The sequence below is a fragment of the Lipomyces chichibuensis genome (assembly GCF_038497645.1).
Source record: "Lipomyces chichibuensis strain CBS 12929 unplaced genomic scaffold V1513scaffold_20, whole genome shotgun sequence".
In the NCBI taxonomy this organism is placed as follows: domain Eukaryota; kingdom Fungi; phylum Ascomycota; class Lipomycetes; order Lipomycetales; family Lipomycetaceae; genus Lipomyces; species Lipomyces chichibuensis.
Window position 1 is genome coordinate 1 of NW_027117472.1, and position 17,591 is coordinate 17,591.

At 46.0% G+C, this 17,591-nt stretch overlaps 7 protein-coding genes across 7 annotated transcripts; 6 read left to right on the plus strand and 1 right to left on the minus strand.

Annotated features, from left to right (window-relative positions):
- Positions 1-230: 230 nt before the first annotated feature.
- Positions 231-1,138, plus strand: V1513DRAFT_446350 (uncharacterized protein). The gene has a single exon (XM_066898253.1). It carries the CDS (start codon positions 352-354, stop codon positions 640-642), a length of 291 nt encoding a protein of 96 aa, XP_066752983.1. The 5' UTR covers positions 231-351; the 3' UTR covers positions 643-1,138.
- Positions 1,139-2,021: 883 nt separating this feature from the next.
- Positions 2,022-2,915, plus strand: V1513DRAFT_380664 (S-adenosyl-L-methionine-dependent methyltransferase; the record flags this gene model as incomplete). Its single annotated transcript, XM_066895045.1, has 1 exon — positions 2,022-2,915. The coding sequence occupies one exon, from the start codon at positions 2,022-2,024 to the stop codon at positions 2,913-2,915; it is 894 nt and encodes a 297-aa protein (XP_066752984.1).
- Positions 2,916-4,139: 1,224 nt separating this feature from the next.
- Positions 4,140-5,232, plus strand: V1513DRAFT_446354 (S-adenosyl-L-methionine-dependent methyltransferase). Its single transcript, XM_066898254.1, has one exon. The coding sequence runs from the start codon at positions 4,207-4,209 to the stop codon at positions 5,086-5,088; it is 882 nt and encodes a 293-aa protein (XP_066752985.1). The 5' UTR covers positions 4,140-4,206; the 3' UTR covers positions 5,089-5,232.
- A 744-nt stretch (positions 5,233-5,976) lies between these two features.
- V1513DRAFT_446356 (uncharacterized protein) lies at positions 5,977-7,434 on the plus strand (the record flags this gene model as incomplete). The annotated part of the gene is given in 3 exon segments (XM_066898255.1): positions 5,977-6,154; positions 6,165-6,536; positions 6,592-7,434. Coding segments are annotated over 3 exon segments (1,077 nt in total), but the record flags the coding sequence as incomplete, so codon positions are not given.
- A 700-nt stretch (positions 7,435-8,134) lies between these two features.
- On the plus strand, positions 8,135-9,002 carry V1513DRAFT_113769 (uncharacterized protein). The gene has a single exon (XM_066894133.1). The coding sequence runs from the start codon at positions 8,225-8,227 to the stop codon at positions 8,771-8,773; it is 549 nt and encodes a 182-aa protein (XP_066752987.1). The 5' UTR covers positions 8,135-8,224; the 3' UTR covers positions 8,774-9,002.
- Positions 9,003-9,472: 470 nt separating this feature from the next.
- Positions 9,473-10,307, plus strand: V1513DRAFT_446366 (uncharacterized protein). Its single transcript, XM_066898256.1, has one exon. The coding sequence runs from the start codon at positions 9,490-9,492 to the stop codon at positions 9,943-9,945; it is 456 nt and encodes a 151-aa protein (XP_066752988.1). The 5' UTR covers positions 9,473-9,489; the 3' UTR covers positions 9,946-10,307.
- Positions 10,308-12,106: 1,799 nt separating this feature from the next.
- V1513DRAFT_446371 (major facilitator superfamily domain-containing protein) lies at positions 12,107-13,744 on the minus strand. Its single transcript, XM_066898257.1, has one exon. It carries the CDS (start codon positions 13,661-13,663, stop codon positions 12,179-12,181), a length of 1,485 nt encoding a protein of 494 aa, XP_066752989.1. The 5' UTR covers positions 13,664-13,744; the 3' UTR covers positions 12,107-12,178.
- Positions 13,745-17,591: the final 3,847 nt, after the last annotated feature.

Below are 17,591 nucleotides of genomic sequence, written 5' to 3' on the forward strand. Positions count from 1 at the left end.
CGTCATCTGCAAGAAAACTTCAAGAAGGTCGTGAAGAATGTTGAAATCGCAGCCTTGGTTTACAAAGCGGCATCAAGACCTAGTAGAGCGGAGATTTAGTGTTAAAATGAAAGTTAATTCTCATGTGATGAGGTTTTTGACCTTTAGCAGCCGGCATTAGCCGTGCGGCCACATGCGGTGCAATGCAAGTGAGCGATATTTTCCCACAACGCCAAAGTTGGAGGATAAGACATTACTAAGTCGCGAAAATGTAGATGCAAAATGTATTGCAACGACCCAAAACAAATATTTTCAAGATCATTGTTATGTCCGTCCGTTTGATCCACAAGCAGAGCATTTGCATCAAATTCAATGAAGATTATGGGCATGAGAGCTTTGTCGTCGGCCATAGTAATGATTACGGCATTAATTGTGTGCACACATTGTTCTCTGGTGAAGAGAGTCTCAACCAACGTGATTACCTTGGACGGGGCGGCATTGATTGAGATAAATAAGTTGCCTCCCGTGGCTCTTCAGCTCGTAACGAACGCTGGCATAGACACTGACATCTTGGAGCTTGATGTTAAGAGTCTAAGGTATGAAGCATATAAATTATGGGACAATACAGCGCTCGCACAGTTAGCGCCTTATGAAATTGTATAGTGTGCAATCACTACAATTGTGACTACGACTCGGTGCCAGTGAATAACACTAGATTGGACAAATGGTTTAATTACGTGGCACACATGTAAGGGTTCCATCGATTGGCTGTAAAGTCATGGAAACATAGTATTACAATCATCGCCAAAGATCATACTGCCAAGGAGACGGCGGCGCGTCATGGAACAGAGCGGTCAAATCGGTGACGATAGCAGATATAGGGTACTACAGCGAACAGTTTTTACAATTTGTGTTCGGAACAGGTAAGATCGAGCTGTGAGATATACGGAGCAGGGATAAGAGGTGTGGTAGCTGACGTGTGTTAACAGACCTTATGGCTGTACTTAGCATGCGACGGCTTATAGGGACAATCACGTTGGTTTGGTGGAGACGGGTTTAGAGGTAATGCGATGAAAGGCGAAACGATTAGAATGTTGATGTTGATGGATGGCGTGCAAAAATAATTGTAATAAAAATATAATAACTATATTCTGCCGAATATCATTATGGCATCGGTTGACTTATTAGAATTAGTCTCTCATTGTTACCCTGAAGCCCTACTTTGATCCCCTTTAAATACATTATACCCGTCTCGTTGTTGGATACCCTTTTGAGCAGGCACGCAGAGTCACGGCCTGGATCCGGATAAAATTTGGAAGGAGGTCGCAACGCCGAATGCCGGACCCTAACCTGACGTGTCAACACACAACTTCGGGATGGCACAAAACCTTTCAGAATGGTCCGGATTCATTCAGGACTCAAACCTTTCGGTCATAACCTGACAGTCATACTCTGTTACAGAGTGCTCAAACTGGGAAAGGGGACAATGGGTTGGGACGTTAAAGTTCGCAAATTCACGATATTTGACTCTGGCGACCGAGCACTCTAAGTCAAGTCGGTTGTTTCGATTCTCCAACGGCTGGTGGCACAAGTTTGCACACACCTGGTTTATCTTTCAGGGTTCACAACGCCAAGCTCCCCGCTGTCGGAGGTAGCGTCTTTCGTCTCTCTCCACTCTAGCGATGTCCCAATAAACCACTGGGATTTTGGAAGTGGTTTCGCCTGGTACCGAAGCAGAGAATTTATTGTGTTGGTACACATATCACAAAGATCAATGCTCAAACTTAAGGTGTTGCATGGATTTGTGTCAATTGTGAAGTCCAAGGACGAAGAAGCACGAGCTCAGATGCGGGGAAAGTGTTTGTTCGGCCCGACGGCGTATGGTCGCACAAGAGAAGCGTCAATTCTGCTAAGAAACTCAGCCGAGCGGGCATGTCGCCATCCCCCCCATATTGTAACTGCCGATGGGCTTTATATACTGCCATCGTCGCTGCTTTTTGGGATGCGAACCTGAATACGCATTGTTTGCCTTATATTGCATGATGCCTTCGTCCGATCAAGAAGCACTGATCAATCCAAATCGGCCACTACAGGATTACTATGGCTCTCTCGAATCGAGAATAGGCTATAGGCTCGTGTTAGGCGGTACACGGCACTTTGGTTATTACGACCGGGATACTTATTGGCCATTCCCTATCGGTAAAGCGCTAAGAGCGATGGAAGACCACCTCTTCGACTCACTCGGACTAGAGAGCGGTGCCAAAGTGCTTGACGCTGGATGTGGAATCGGTCATGTTGCCATTCATATGGCGCGCAGAGGTCTCCGCGTTCAAGGCATTGATGTTGTCGACCGCCATCTTCAGAGGGCACAACGCAATATCAAGGCGTACGGTCTCGAAGACAGGGCCACCGTACGAAAAATGGACTACCACCACCTGGACGGCTTCGACGATGAATCTTTCGACGGCGTATACACAATGGAAACTTTTGTCCATGCCACGGATCCTGCAGCAGCAGCAGGGGAATTCTTCCGCGTGCTAAAGCCCGGAGGGTCGCTTGTACTTCACGAGTATGACCATGTGGACCTCAATGCCGTACCCGACAAGATGGTGGTGTATGGGAAGGAACTCAACAAGTATGCAGCTATGCCGGCGCTCGAGCAGTTTGGCCCAGGGGCGCTGCAACGCATCCTAGAGGATGTCGGGTTTCAAGACGTCGTAGTGAAGGATTATACGATCAATGTGACGCCTATGTTGCGGCTCTTTTTCGTTATGGCATTTATTCCTTACCTGTTTATAAGGCTGCTTGGGCTTGAATCTTGGTTTGTGAACACTGTCTCTGGAGCTCTAGCTTATCGGCAAAGACATTTCGGCAGATATATCGCGGTCTCAGCACGAAAGCCTTCAGCCGGAGGCGATGTGGTTAATACTCAATGAGCTAGCGTTGCAATCTTAATGTGTTGTGGTGCGGACATGATTGACCGCGGGTGCATATTTAAGAGTTGGAGACGCCGAATTGGAAACAATGGAGCGACACAACCAAATTTATGGGCAAAAAAATGCGAAAAATATTTATGCGTAGAACTAGTAATTAGAAGCAGCATATGTGGCCAAAATTAGGGACCGAGTTGAAAATAAAAGAGTGGGAAGTTATTGCTAGAGGACGATGAAGATTGAGGGTGAGGAATAGAGTGAAAATCAGGCCAGCGGTTCAGTAGTGTAGAGAACGATAGAAAACAGTTGAACAATAAAGCATTAATTGTTTACAAGACAGGGTGTGAGATATGATTTAATCGTGGAATGAAAAACCGAGGTGTGGTGACAGACCTGGCCGGCATGAAATTCTTATTCATCATTACCCGCGTCCTCTCCGCACCAGACCGAGGGCTTTTTCTCTTTCTATGCCTTTCGTCTGATTACAAATACCTCCCGTCATTGTCCGCTGCAAGGACACCGAGAACGGATCCGGGAGCGCCAGACGAGTATGGGCGATCCGGGACAAGGAACGTTTTAAAGTAAACCTGAAGCCAACGAACGCAAACCTGCTGCATAATCAAAGAGCACTTGTAGGTGCATGTCGTATAGACGGAACTTTGATGCGTCGCAAATGTGCTTATCTCAGTCTTGTCCTCAGCAGCTAACCTGGGGAACTCCAAACACGACTTCTGATGAAATTCGCACGGCCAGATAGGGTCAGCAGGTTTACAAGCAAAAGCCCGTCCGGCGGGGCTCGTCTAGGTCCGGATATAAAAATATGTGTGTCAGGAAAGAAATCTGCAGGGTGCCTCTCAGAGAGTCCTAGAGCAGGGCTTAAACTAAGGCTGTTTAAACTTCTGAATGAAGGCACTTGACGTGAGGCTGACACTTGTAATGTCTGATGGACATTTAATTACTGGGAACCCAGAAGGTCGCCGAGAAGTTAAGGGAGGACAGGTAACATTACCTCAATTCAACATAATGGCGCATTGTATAATTGATATCGTTGCGTCAACTGTGTAAGTTCAAGGAAGAAGCATGGGCTCAGACGCGAAAGTGTTATACCTCTGTCCGACTGTTACACCAGATTTCCCACTACAAACTCATCTACGCGTGCCAGTAATAACTTACGGAAAGTAGATCGTAACCGCAAACTACCTTTATAGCGCTGCTGCTGCTGCTGCTGCTCCTCCTCCTCCTCCTCCTCCTCGCTATTGCGCAACCTGAAAAAAGCGCATTCTTAGTTATCATAATGACTGCATCCGATCAAGAACCACGCATAAACTCCAATCGATTGCTACAAAAGTACTATGCCTCTCTCGAATCAAGAATAGGCTATCGGTTTGTTTTAGGGGATACACGGCACTATGGGTATTACGAAGCAGATACATACTGGCCGTTCCCGATCAGCAGAGCACTGAGAGCGATGGAAGACCGCCTCTTCGACACACTCGGACTTGACATCGGCGCAAACGTGCTTGATGCCGGATGTGGAGTCGGTCATGTTGCCATTCATTTGGCTGGTAGAGGTCTCCGTGTTCAAGCCATTGATGTTGTCGCACGCCACGTTGAGAAGGCGCAACGCAATATCAAGGCAAAGGGTCTCGAAGCCGCAGTAACTGCGCGCAAGATGGACTACCATCACCTGGATGGCTTCGCTGACGAATCTTTCGACGGCGTATACACAATGGAAACTTTTGTCCATGCCACGGATCCTGAAGCAGCAGCAAAAGAATTCTTCCGCGTACTAAAGCCGGGAGGCTCGATTGCTATGTTTGAGTATGAGCACGGGGACCTTAATGCCGCACGCAGAAGCCTCAAGGTTTCCATTGATAAAGTTAACAAGTACGCGGCTATGCCAGGGTACGATCGGTTTGGTCCCGGTGTTTTACAGCAGATCCTACAGGACGTCGGATTTCAGGAAATTGTGGTAAAGGATCTGACAACGAAAGTCACACCTATGTTGCGACTTTTCTTCGTTATGGCATATATTCCCTATTTGATTGTATCGCTCTTGGGACTTGAAGCATGGTTTGTGAACACCGTGGCTGGAGTTGCTGGTTATAGGGGAAGACATATCTGCAAATATGTTGTGGTCTCCGCACGAAAGCCTAAGGTCACACCGGTCTCATGAAGGGAAGAAAGGTTTAGGGAGCTAGGTTAACAATTATTATCAGTCGCACTGGGTGGAGAAGACATCAAAGATAGCAGGGTAGCTGACCATGGACTTTTAGATATATTAGTAAGTTAGTTCAATATAAATATATTTTTAGACTGGAACATCTATTTCGTAACCAACACGGCCTGATTGCTGCTCTGGCCATAATTGCGGCAGCAGAGAGATGTAATAACCCATTTTTTTGGACTATGGGGGTTCAGAATAAGCAGTGATTGCTTTATAATCAACGGCATGCTCAAAGATTGAGACCGCCGATTATAACTGCGAACAGTTCATTATTAATATTATGAACACGAAGCAGCGCCAAGGTGTGGGCAGTCTGAACGGTCAGACTGTAGTGGACGATCGGAGTTAAAATCTACCTCCCCGGACTTATGCAGCTTTGTCATTTAAGTCCGCACAAACGCCAGTGTTTTGTCTAGCATTTTCGTCCCGGCGTTGCTGACTATGATGATTGCCCTCTAGATCTTGGAACTCCAGGACATGTTTGTTATAAACGAATATTGCTGGTCCATACATCCAGCAACATCCCAGGTAAACAAGACGGGCATGTGACCGTGCTTCTGAATTTGAGAGCCAATTCGATACCTGGTATATCACTGAAAATTCGTCGAAATGATTAAGACTCCATTGTCTTAAACTGGTTATTCTACAACAATCCAACAAGGTTTAGGGATTTATATCTGCACTAACAAAACTGGGGTAAGGGTGTTGCCATCTATTCGGTGCGGTTTGCTGTCTGTCGGAGATGCGATAATAATCTGCGACGTAAGTTAGATATTACTTTAGCTTTGTTAGGCGCACAGGATGCGGCTCAGACGTGCCAGTCTACCGATCAGCGCCCTTCATCACGACTCCATTTATTATGTCGACAACACCTCGTTCTCCGATTCCAGCGGACTATAAAATCCAGATATCGATGTCTTCGAGTACCCGTGATAACGATTCCAATCAGAAATCTTTAATTAACGCGCTGGTAGCAATTTTACGACTCTCGCGTTTCCCTCTCACTTTCGAATATCCAATAAGCCAGAAACCGACGCACGTCCATTGCTCTCGCTCTATTTGGTAGGGGCTACAGTCCCCACTCACTCTCAGATCACATATGGAACTATTTAGCTGATACTTCCGAGAAAATAGCGTGCCTCTTGCAGCTACTATCGCCGGTCGGCGCATCCTTTACGCGTATTTCGGCAGTGATCGGCGTTGTTCCAACAGGACCATTAACATGGCAAGACGTTTCAGATGGGTTTCATCGAGAAGACATCCTGAAGACGACGGTAGCGGATTGGACGCGTGACATGTACGTGAATATGTTGATTCTCATGAAGGCGAAGGGAAAAACTCCTACGCCGTCGGATGAAAGTACAGCTTCCAGGAATCAAGCGAATTTCAAGAAGAAGGTTACAAAAAATGCTTTGTTGTTAGAGCATAACGCGCTAATGCTCAATTATATAGTTGCTTGAACGTGACGGCGTTTTTTCTGTTGTGGGAGGCGTGATGGAAGACAGCGAAATTACGCTCAGTACACCGCAGCCCCCTCATGGCTCTGAAACACTTACTGCGGCACATATTATCCCATTCAGTGCAAGTAGTCGTTCGCGCTTAAGATATTTGCTTTCCATATTTGCAGGCCAAGATAGGGAATACATGGAAACTTTATTGACCGAACACATCAATGATCCAAGTAATGGACTGCTATTAGACAGTCCGTCTCATAAGGCATTCGATAAATATCGATTTGGTATACAATACCACGATAAGCAGTATCGCATCAGAATATTAGTCAGGGCGAATTTATTGCCTCAAACGATTCTTCACCATAATGATGGTGACGAGCTTTTGTTTGGTCAGGGACCTCTAAATCATGCTCTTCCTGCTGCTCTCTTTTGCAATGTCCGTCTAGCTATTGGCCATGTTTTGCATGAAAGCGGATCAGCGAGAGCGATAGATGAGATCCTTGAAGATGAAAAGAAATTTAATGATGGGGATTTGGAAGGTGACCATTGGTATAGAGTCAGCGCTGCATATCTTGAAAGGGAATTGAGAGATTTGCCAATGATTGAGAAAGGAATCAGATTGCAGGATGACGAAATAGACGCCGACGATTGTGAGCAACATATTCAAACAGCCAGTCTTCATTTTATATCTACCTAGAATTTGTGTCAGTATCTTTGACAGAACGGATGGGTTGTCGGAGTGGCTCTAGACGATCCTCCTTTAAGGAATTGCGGGTAATAATTGCACATATTAACGTTGAGCAACGCCGCTGCAGGTTTCTCCTGACCGTTCAATTAGAGAAACACAAGGTTAGAACTGCGAGAATAAATCTAAGGACTTCTGGTAGACTGAAATTACTTGATTGCTTAGTTTCTACCTACGGTCAGTATTATTAATCCGAGTTTATCCAAGCGATTTGAGATAGAGGTAATATCCTGCGAGAGCAACATTTTAAGTTCATGGCTTGACGGTTCTAATTGTGATTATTTATGTCAGAGAACTTATATATGCACTCACAAATAGTCTAACTTTATCCTCTGACTCAAAGACCCTGCCGACGCGTAAGTCATATGAATTGTTGACTTCCATGACGGTTAGTACCTGAGTAGCCGCCACCGAACGGCGTTGTTCAAGATTGGACTCGGAACTTACGACGCAAACGGTAATTCCAACAGAGATGAATAATTTCCTGTCCGATGTACACCATTGACAACCGACGCTAGTCCGAAAGAGAAATGCTTGGAAGCTGCCCCATAAATGCAATGCGCCGTCTCATCAAATTCCATGATGTATACATGGGAAAACCAGCCTTCTGTGATAGATCAAATAATTATAAGGAGAATCATGGACCTTCAATGCGCTATTCCCCTTTGGGATACGCTAAAATTTACCCATTTGTGCACCGACCATAATGACTTACCCTGAACTTTACTAAACAAGCTGTCCCAGCAACCGACGCGTTCCAATTCGAGACGCGTCTTTTTCGAAGGACGCGTTTGGCTACACGTTAATGAACGGATATTAGAACAGATATGGATCTCAAACAACTTCTACGCCGGATGCTAACGACGTTCATGCTTTGTATCTCGGGATGGAATTGCAATCAGCGGCGTGTGCAAGAGAGTACGCCAACGCCTATGCGATCCGTCATAACTTTGCCGTGAAAAATGGGGCCGTCTATAACAAAGAAAAGTCGCTCGTACTTTTGTCCAAATGCGCCAAATTGCCTAACACGCGAAGGCTGCCGCCGACAAAAGGAGCTACAGATGAAAATGGCTTCACGCGTCAGAAAGAGTTCCGCAGCATCCTTTGCAACTGTCCGTGGATGGTGCGGTTCAAGAAACAGTTGAACGATATGTGGATTGTTGCTCAACTTGTTGCCGAACACGAAAATCACGAACTACAAGGCATTAACCCACTTGCATACCCAGAGAATCGACCGTTGGCCGCTGGAGCCAGGGAAAGGATGCTCGATCTCGTCCGGCACTCAAATGCGTCCTATACTTCAATTGCGTCGGTTGTAAACAACGCATACAGCCTAACCTTGCTAGGCAGGGACGTCTACAATCGATCATACAACCATACGCAGACGCAAGGTGCATCAACCGCAAAGTTCATCGAATCTTTGCGGGTTGGGTGAAGGCTACATACACCAACAAAATTGACTATGGATACCTTCGAGGCATTGTTCTTTTGCAAGCCTGATGACGTTCGAAGGACACTCCTGTAGGGATACGATTACGGTACCGTCAAAATTTTCTATTATTCGTAAAGTTAATCGCAAAATTGAGAACCTAATCGTAAAGTAATCGTATAGTCTACAAAAAAATCGTATAGTAATCGTATAGTAATCGTATTCCTAATTAGGTATGGCCTAATACAATTTACCATGACAACGCGTGGAACGCGGTAGTGTGTTTACGCATATTTCGGCAGTGATCGGCGTTGTTCCAACAGGATCATTAACATGGCAAGAAGTTTCAGATGGGTTTCATCGAGAAGACATCCTGAAGACGACGGTAGCGGATTGGACGCGTGACATGTACGTGAATATGTTGATTCCCATGATGGCGAAGGGAAACAATCTACTGTCGTGGGCTATCGTATTCTAGGGTACAGAAGGACGCGCAGAGGTACAACAAGCCGGGAAATGGGCTGTGGGGAGCCGACCATCAGAGTCGTGAACCTGAGCCAGCAAAACTGCCTTACCGGAACAACCATTATTAATGAGCGATGAAGGATCTGGCGGTCTGTAAAACGAGCGGGCGACATCACCATGACGTCGTAGTTAGTTAATCTCTGGTGCTGAACCCTGACCCAACAACTTCAACTTCCGCAGACTCCATTAGTGGTGAAATGCAGAGCCATTGCGACGAAGCTATGTCACAGAAGAAGATTTATGCGAAAGAACTGGGTATTGATCTTGAATCGAGACATGAGACAGAGTACTTCAAATGGTTCCTGGCCACCCTGTTATTTGGGAAACCCATTCAGCAGGACGTGGCGAAGAGGGCGTACCAGGAGCTTGTACAGGAAGGTATCACATCACCGGAAGCGATATTGAACGCAGGCTGGGATAAGCTGGTCGAGGTGTTAGATAGAGGGCACTATGTCCGCTATGATTTTTCAACAGCAACTAAATTACTCGACGTTTCAAGCGCGCTCAAGGAAAAATACAGCACGTTTGGTGCTCTGTTGGAACAGTCCCGAACGACCGATGAACTATCAGCACACCTACAGGAATTCAAGGGTGTGGGGCCTAAGACAGTCGAAATTTTCCTACGTGATATGATCCCAGTGCTTGAAAAATAATCGGTGAAAGGACGACTTTTTATCTATGACTGGCTGTCTGTGGCTGGTTTCCAACTCAATCGTGCTTTCTGCGCTTCTATTGATGCTCGCCATGCTCTTGCACAACCTGCATATGCTTTCGCCCATCTGAGCCGCCGCCATAATCGTCGTTCGTTGGATCATTTCCACCCCGGGCTCTCGTGTAGAGAACGATACCCACCCACGCCCCCCCTTAGGCTTTCGTTTTGTGTCTATGGCTTGTACAGACATGGCCCCTTATGTACACTCGTTTGTTTGTAGTCGTACTGTTAGCAAGAACTAGAATAGGCAGATTTAAATTGACCGATCTGGCCCTCTGCCTGCAGCGGAAAAATATAATTCTGAACACATGATCCTTACCAGAACTTGTCCGGATTAGCGGAAAATACTGTACCTTTGGCGGTTGCGGACTAATCCGACCGTTTTTGATAGGAGCTGGTGCAAGTTATGGACTTGCACGATCGCGGAACCTGTTTAGTGCGATCATCTGCCCACTCATTGTTTTGGTTATTTCGACTCTCGTGAATAGGTTTCTTTGTTATGTGCAGCCTTTTTGCTTGTTTTTGCCCATGAACCTCGGACTACCGCCGCCTTGAAAGTTCCGGGCTCGCAAGCGCCTTGGTCGCCTGGCTGGAGCGAATTTCATGTTTGAAAAGGCCAATTTCCTGGGCTACACAGTGTCGACCGAAGGAGTGGAAGTGAATGACAACAAAGTTCATGCTATCACCGACTGGGCTGCTCGAATAACTTGAAAGCGAGCGCATCCTCGGTTTCGCCAACCAGCCACCATGGAGTCCGCCAAAGTATTCGGACACATTTCTTTCTTGCATCCCTGCGATTATGCACAACAAATGTCCGTATATCCGTATATCCGACATGGGGTTATCCCTACATTGGGCTATTACTCCACAAATATGCCGCGCTGTCCGCAACAGAATAAGAAACACTTACATATATCATTGGCAACGACGAGAGGCATCCGTATTTCTAGCCTTGATTCTGAGCGCCTGTCGGGAGCGTCACCAGAAACACCTTCCTCCACCACATCCACGACGCACGCACAAGTTCGTGCTTCGCAAGAAACGTGGTATTGTGGCCACAAGCACCTGGGACTATGCACGAGAGCCTTCTGGCGACAACCAGCAGGGTTCACAAGATAACCGGCACTGACTTTGGTAATGCTCATTATGCAAGGGGCCTCGATTGACCAATCTTTCCTCCGCTCGCTATCACTAAGCACGCAGCACCATAAAACGGCTGAGGCAGATAGCTCGAAGTGGCAAAAGCGACACCATGAGAGGCTTGAGTATATATTTACAAAGGTAGAGGAAACTCAGAAGATTAAGCGTCGGACTTCTGAGGAAAGTATTGTCAGCCGGACGAATACGATATTATCAAATGCTCATCTGTTGCTACCGAACTTCCTGATGAGGACGAGTTCGATCACTAGAAATCGGTCATTGCAATATGCAGTATACGATTCTGCAATACAATGTTATTGCAATATGAATACCCTTGAAATATTGCATATTGACAACCATGCCTGGAAACCTGGAGCGAATATTGTTCTTAGTCCTCAAGAATGGCGCGGATAGTCTCATATTGCAAGCTTTGAGCTGGATTTCACTCATGAATTACAAAGAGTATGCGCATTGGCAAGCGGAAGACATACCCGAAAAGTAAGTGAGTTGGTCACTGTACACATCTAATAGTATCTAGGATTCTGTTTGCTCCTCGTTTGTTCTGAGATCACAGAAACACATAATAGCTGTTGAGAACGTTGAAAAAGTCATCCACTCTTCTTTTCTTGGTACTCGGACAATGAGCTGACGAGCGGACCAATAGTCATCATGTATGGATCCTTAGCGTTATGCGGCTTCGGGTAAGGGTTGCGCCTTCCGGCTTATCACCGGAAAATTGTCTCCGATATTAACCGATCTGCAGCGGGGCTTCATTAAACTAGACTAAGGTTCACCCAGCAGTAAATTAAATTGGCAACCTGCGTCCTCATCATTGTCGCCATTATGCAGGTGACAGTGGATTCTGTTAAGGTGCTGAAGACGATCTGGATGTGGCACCGTATACCTCGCCCATTTCGCAAGCGGCAGAGATCATTTACGTTTTATAGTTACGTTATCAAAGCGACAAGAGAGTAAACACATCCTTATTGAGAACACCACAATAGCGAAACTAGCTCAACGCAATATTAATGTTGTTATACCCTGACAGCCACGTCGTCCTCATGCTGTGCTGCCACCTTTTCTAGATCGGCCGGATACGCATCCACTCCATCGTCGTGTTTCTCAAACGATCTTCCAGCACTCAGATCCGCTGACCTGTGCTCGGGACCGAAGAACATTACAATCATGACAAACCCAAACACACAGCCCATCAATATCGCCATGACCTTTCCATAGTCGTACCTTTTGACAGCTGACTTTGAATTCTGTTCTAACGGAAATTGAGTGCCGATAGTGGCTTCAATAGTGGATGAGGCGGAAGAAGCGAGATTACCCAACTGATATGCAACACCGACGATGAACACCCTGAATGCAGGCGGCGACAACTCCGACAGGTAGATCGGGATGACACCCCACGCACCCTGGACCATGAATTGGAGGAAAAACACAGCGGCCATAATGCCGTCGTTTCGAATAAATGCCCAAGGGTAGATCAGAGCACCTCCGAGCAGACATGCAGTGATGACCGACAGTCGTCGCCCAACGAAATCGGACATGTATCCAATAAAGACGCCCCCAGTAATAGCCCCCAGATTGGCAACCACCATTGTGACAGTACTCTTGTTTGGAGAGAATTCCAGCTGAACGCGTAGCATAGTAGGATACAAATCCTGTGACCCATGCGACATGAAATTGAAGCCCGCCATGAGGATGACCATATATATCATGACATGCCAATATTTCTTCAAACTCCATTTGGCCATTTGCAGGAACGCGGTGCTCGGGGATATGCGCTCCAAATGCCGTTGAGCCAGATATGCATCAGTTTCCGGTAGCATCAATCTTAATGCTATGATGAGCACAGGCGGACACGCGCCAAACCAGAAGAGGGCTCGCCAGCCATGAGGGGAGTTGTACGTAATAGCGCGGTTGAATACGACAGCTAGCAAGTAGCCTAATGCATAACCCTGTTGGAGAATACCCGAGATGATACCGCGCGCTTCCACCGGACAGTCTTCGAGCGCTGTAGCTGCACAGTTGCCGTAGATTCCACCCATGGCGATGCCGAATAAAGACCGGACTGCCAAGAACTGCCTATAGGTCTGCACGAAGCCTGTACCGAGCTCCAGCGCAATGAAAACCAAACAATTAACAATGAAGGGCCACTTGCGGCCGAACTTATCAGCCGCTATACCAAAGACGATGGCGCCGACGGATCGCAACATGAGCACAAGCGTGATGCCCCAGGTAATTTCGGTGACTGTGCGGCCCAGCGACGTCGCAATGTCACTGACAGTCAAAGAGACAGTGAAGAAATCAAACGCATCCCAGGTCCAGCCTGCGAGTGCGACTAAGACAAACATCCATTGCCTGCGGTTGAGCTGTTTCAGGATCGGAATCGGGTTTTCCAAATGTACGCCAGGTGGTGGTCTAAGAGACGAGACACGAGTGGATAGGTGCTTACGGAGTCGATGACTCCAGGTAGAGCTTGCCGTCAAGGACGTAATTGAAGGTGCCATTGTGAAGTGAGGGGGGGAAGTAACTAGCAAAGGATACTAGATATGAAAATACAAGGGAAGTCCGATCGATCTTTTATATTGACCGAAGAAAAGACTTATGATACAGCTAATTATTTAAGTTTACCACCGAGTGCTAACCACTGACAGAAGTCTTCTTCTTCTGCGTGTGGCTTCGCCGTATCGGAAAACGTTTCGTAGAAGACCGTCAAATGCGGGGAATCGGGTGAAATCGGTGAGCTATAAACCTTACTAAACGGTAATAAGACGGCACCGACGAGCTAGTAAAAGGAAGAAACAGCGGGGAATGATGCGGGGATGGTCGTGCCCAAACTTACCTTGGAGCTTGGCTAATATTCTAATCGTATTTTTTCGCTCAGTCCGTCCTCGCCTGACAATGTAATCGCGTCTGCTGATACCCGTACAGCGCGACTTTCGTTTGTTTATTTTCCCCCAACAACTTCGGCTTTCCTTAGGTTCGTCAAGTTTTTGTGTCTTGTAAATCTTAGCGATCAAATCAGGATGTATATTCTATTGGTGCAGCATATTCAGGTCTAAAAATGATTGTTGTGAATATTCTCTCTATTATTATGCATGGTACAGTTGTTACGGCACCTTACATTAATCTAACTATCTAATGTGTAACCAATCTGGTACTGATCAGCGATCAGCGATAAACCGAGAATTGTTATTCCGCCAGGCCAAATAACGCAAAGTTATTTGCGGGGAAAATTGTGTGTGCGGGGAAAGAGCAACAATGGATCGGAAGAATGATTTCGAGCCCCGCAGGGACCAATTGTCGGAATCCGTCGGATGCGGGGTTTTGGGTTTCTCTCGGAAAAAAATCCTAATTAAGTTATTGAGGTACAAAAACTGCTGAGGAACCCGGAATAAGGCAAGGGTTTTCTGCAGTCTTGTACCCCAATAACGATGTGTTCTGAATTGTGGCCGGTCATCAATTCGGGTCATCATTATCCCAGCATGACAAATATTTATAGACAAGAATGTCAAGGAATTAATTTATAGCCATGTGGCAAATGATTCGATACGGTGACCCCGCAAATCATGACCATGACCAACACTGATGTGATAAAAGAATTTTTAGATCAAATGCATACCCACGTCCGATTAGTAGTCGGTTTTCCCGTTTACAAGGATTAAAAAGACTCTATAATGTTGGATTTTTGCCGCTGAGTCGGATGCCGTGGATCACTCATTCATGCCGGACATCTATCAGCCTTCAAGCCAGTCAGGAGCCGATGTCTTTACTTATTCGGAGATTACGAGTGCAAGAATCAAGTCGTATGTTGATGCTGTCTCACAGTTATATGAAGAAACCAATTCCACACTCCTTGATGAGTTATGACTACTAAGCAATTCCAGGCAGATAGCGTGCTCAAAATTATGCTGAGTGTTTTATAGAACGCTAGAAGAAGTCTATTAAGAGAACCTTCACTTCTATTCCTTCTGCGGAGTTTTGAAATGACGACATCGTGCAGAGGCTTCCTACTGGTCTGATAGTGTGCAACAACCGATTTTAAGCCATTCGCAATTTGGCTTTTCCAATGCACGAAATTGGCGATTTTTAAAGTTTGGCAGAAATACCTTAACCACTTACACATAACACTCAAAGTTATCATTGAAGCCCGATTTTTTTTCGCGATGAATTGGGTTCCGCTTACAGTTAGCCAAAAATGCAGGTGGCACAGTAGATCCTGATGAACACTGCAAATGCCAACTCAATACAATAATTCTTATTATTACTCCTACTAATACAAAACCTGCTATGTAAATCCCTCGAATGGTAACCAAGGTCGACGCCAGCTCTCTGCTGAAGCATTCGCGCCAATCCTTCCCGCCTTTGCTGAACTAGCCAATCTGTTGACTATTTTTGATAATGTGACCGGAGTTAGCTATACTTCTCTGAGACAAACCTAGAGTGAATAGGTATCAAGATATGGTACAAGTTGCTGTCTATTGCACCGTCCCCAGTCTTGATCCCATCGGCTACAGCAGGGGGTTAGTTCCAGAGACATTACTGATCGCGGAAGTTCAGTAGTTTAGATTAAGTCATCTGGATAACATCATCTGCTGCATTGCATCAAATTAGGGCTGTTGACAATATTCGACTTGCCGAATATTATCCAACCGATTATCGGCGTCCGATACGATATCGTATTAGCACTGCTCAGGATTTGCGACAAATTAGCCAATATTATTCGCAGCGGTTGGGACTTGTAAATAACGAATACGAATAGTGATATCCTGTTGACACACTCGAACTTCTGTCGCCGGAGAATTACATCCTGGTTAAGTTAATAGTGCTACAACTGCTAAATAATGACGTCATAATGTGGCGGACACAGTCTTCGCCTCAACGGTTTTGAGTTGTTAACAATGCAATTAGTATTCTGTATTCAATAGTCAATTGAATCATCTAGTAATTTTCACTGTGCTTTCTCCATCCGTACTTATCTTGGAGAGTACCATCGCAGTGCACGGAAGTTTCGCCAACGAACCCTAGCCAGTGAAATTTGAAAAGTCTCACTAGATTTTGCAATATTCTGCCATCAAATAATTGTATTCGACGATTATGCATTTGTCCTAAGTGACATAACTAACGCCTGCTAATTGGACATGGCGTAAAAATGGCTACGAAATCTCTCTAATTAAATGGAACAAATAGCATGCGATTCGGAGTTGCGCGTAGTGAAAATGGCCTATCAATCCCCAAAATAAAGAGTGTTCTTCATTCCCACTTTTGAAGCGCGTGTTCTATGTGAGGGGGTCCAACTGGAGCCTCCTTACTAGTAGGAACATAGAACCGAGCAATGAAATTATCCGCTAGAAGTAATGCCAGCGTAATCTATTATTGAATTGGTCAAATGCAAGTGGTACTAAGCTTGTATTTTGTTTGGGTGCAGAGATGAACTTGGAATTGAAGCAAAGCATTTTATTTACATTATAAGGAACAAATACATTAGACAAATTGATAATGATAACTTTTGCTCCGTGGACTCTCGTGTCCATTTCCAAGAGGGTGGAATGCATTATTCTAAGTGCAAGCAAGGTGTTAGAATCCGCTCTGAGAATTGATTCTGTATAACAAGAGAAATTCCTGGGGTTAAAATACGTACCCGCCTTTTGGCCTTTCTCTGTGCAGCCTTGGTGAGCGTAAAAGCTTTGGCGACTGCACCTTCGGTTTTCAGTTTGGAAGAAGATGGACTCGGTTGCTTCAAAACCTTCTTCGTCTTCTTCCCCCCCTGCTGGGCCGATCCGTGACTCGGTTTCCCTTTCAGCGCCTCGTTGACGAGGGCGCCAATGGTGTCGGTGGTGGAGGCGGTAGAAGCTTCCGCCATTACCATGTCCTGTTGTTGCTGCTTGGTCAGCTTCTCCTGTTGTTTCTTGTCAGCAGAGTACTTGATGTACGTCTGCTGTTGGAGGAACTCACTGATACCCTTGTCAAGGGTAGCCACGCACAAGGAGGGAGTATCGGCTGACGACAAGCCGGTCCCCTTGCCATAACGAGCATATAAGCTGTTAATGGCCTCTTGCATGTACCTCGTGGCCAATTCGTTGTACCTGGAAAGAAGAGACTCGAGGTACGGAATTGTCTCGTCCAGCTGGCTTAACTGGAAGCTCAAAGCGTCCGAGATAAGCTTCAGTTGGAGTTGCTTAGCTTGATCGCCAAACTTATTCACCGTTACGGTGTGTTGGTCGACCAGAGTAAACGTGAACGAGGGGAAAGTCCCTGAGGCGGCGTGTGATCTAACCTTTTTCTCGCCGAGCTTTGAGGCGTTCCGTTTTATGCCAGGTATTCGTATATTCAGTCATAAGACCGGATACATGATCCTGGATAATACGGGGAACGTTGTTTCAATGGTCCTTCAACCAGGCGGATGGAGGCGCCGGCGAGATATTCTGAAAGACA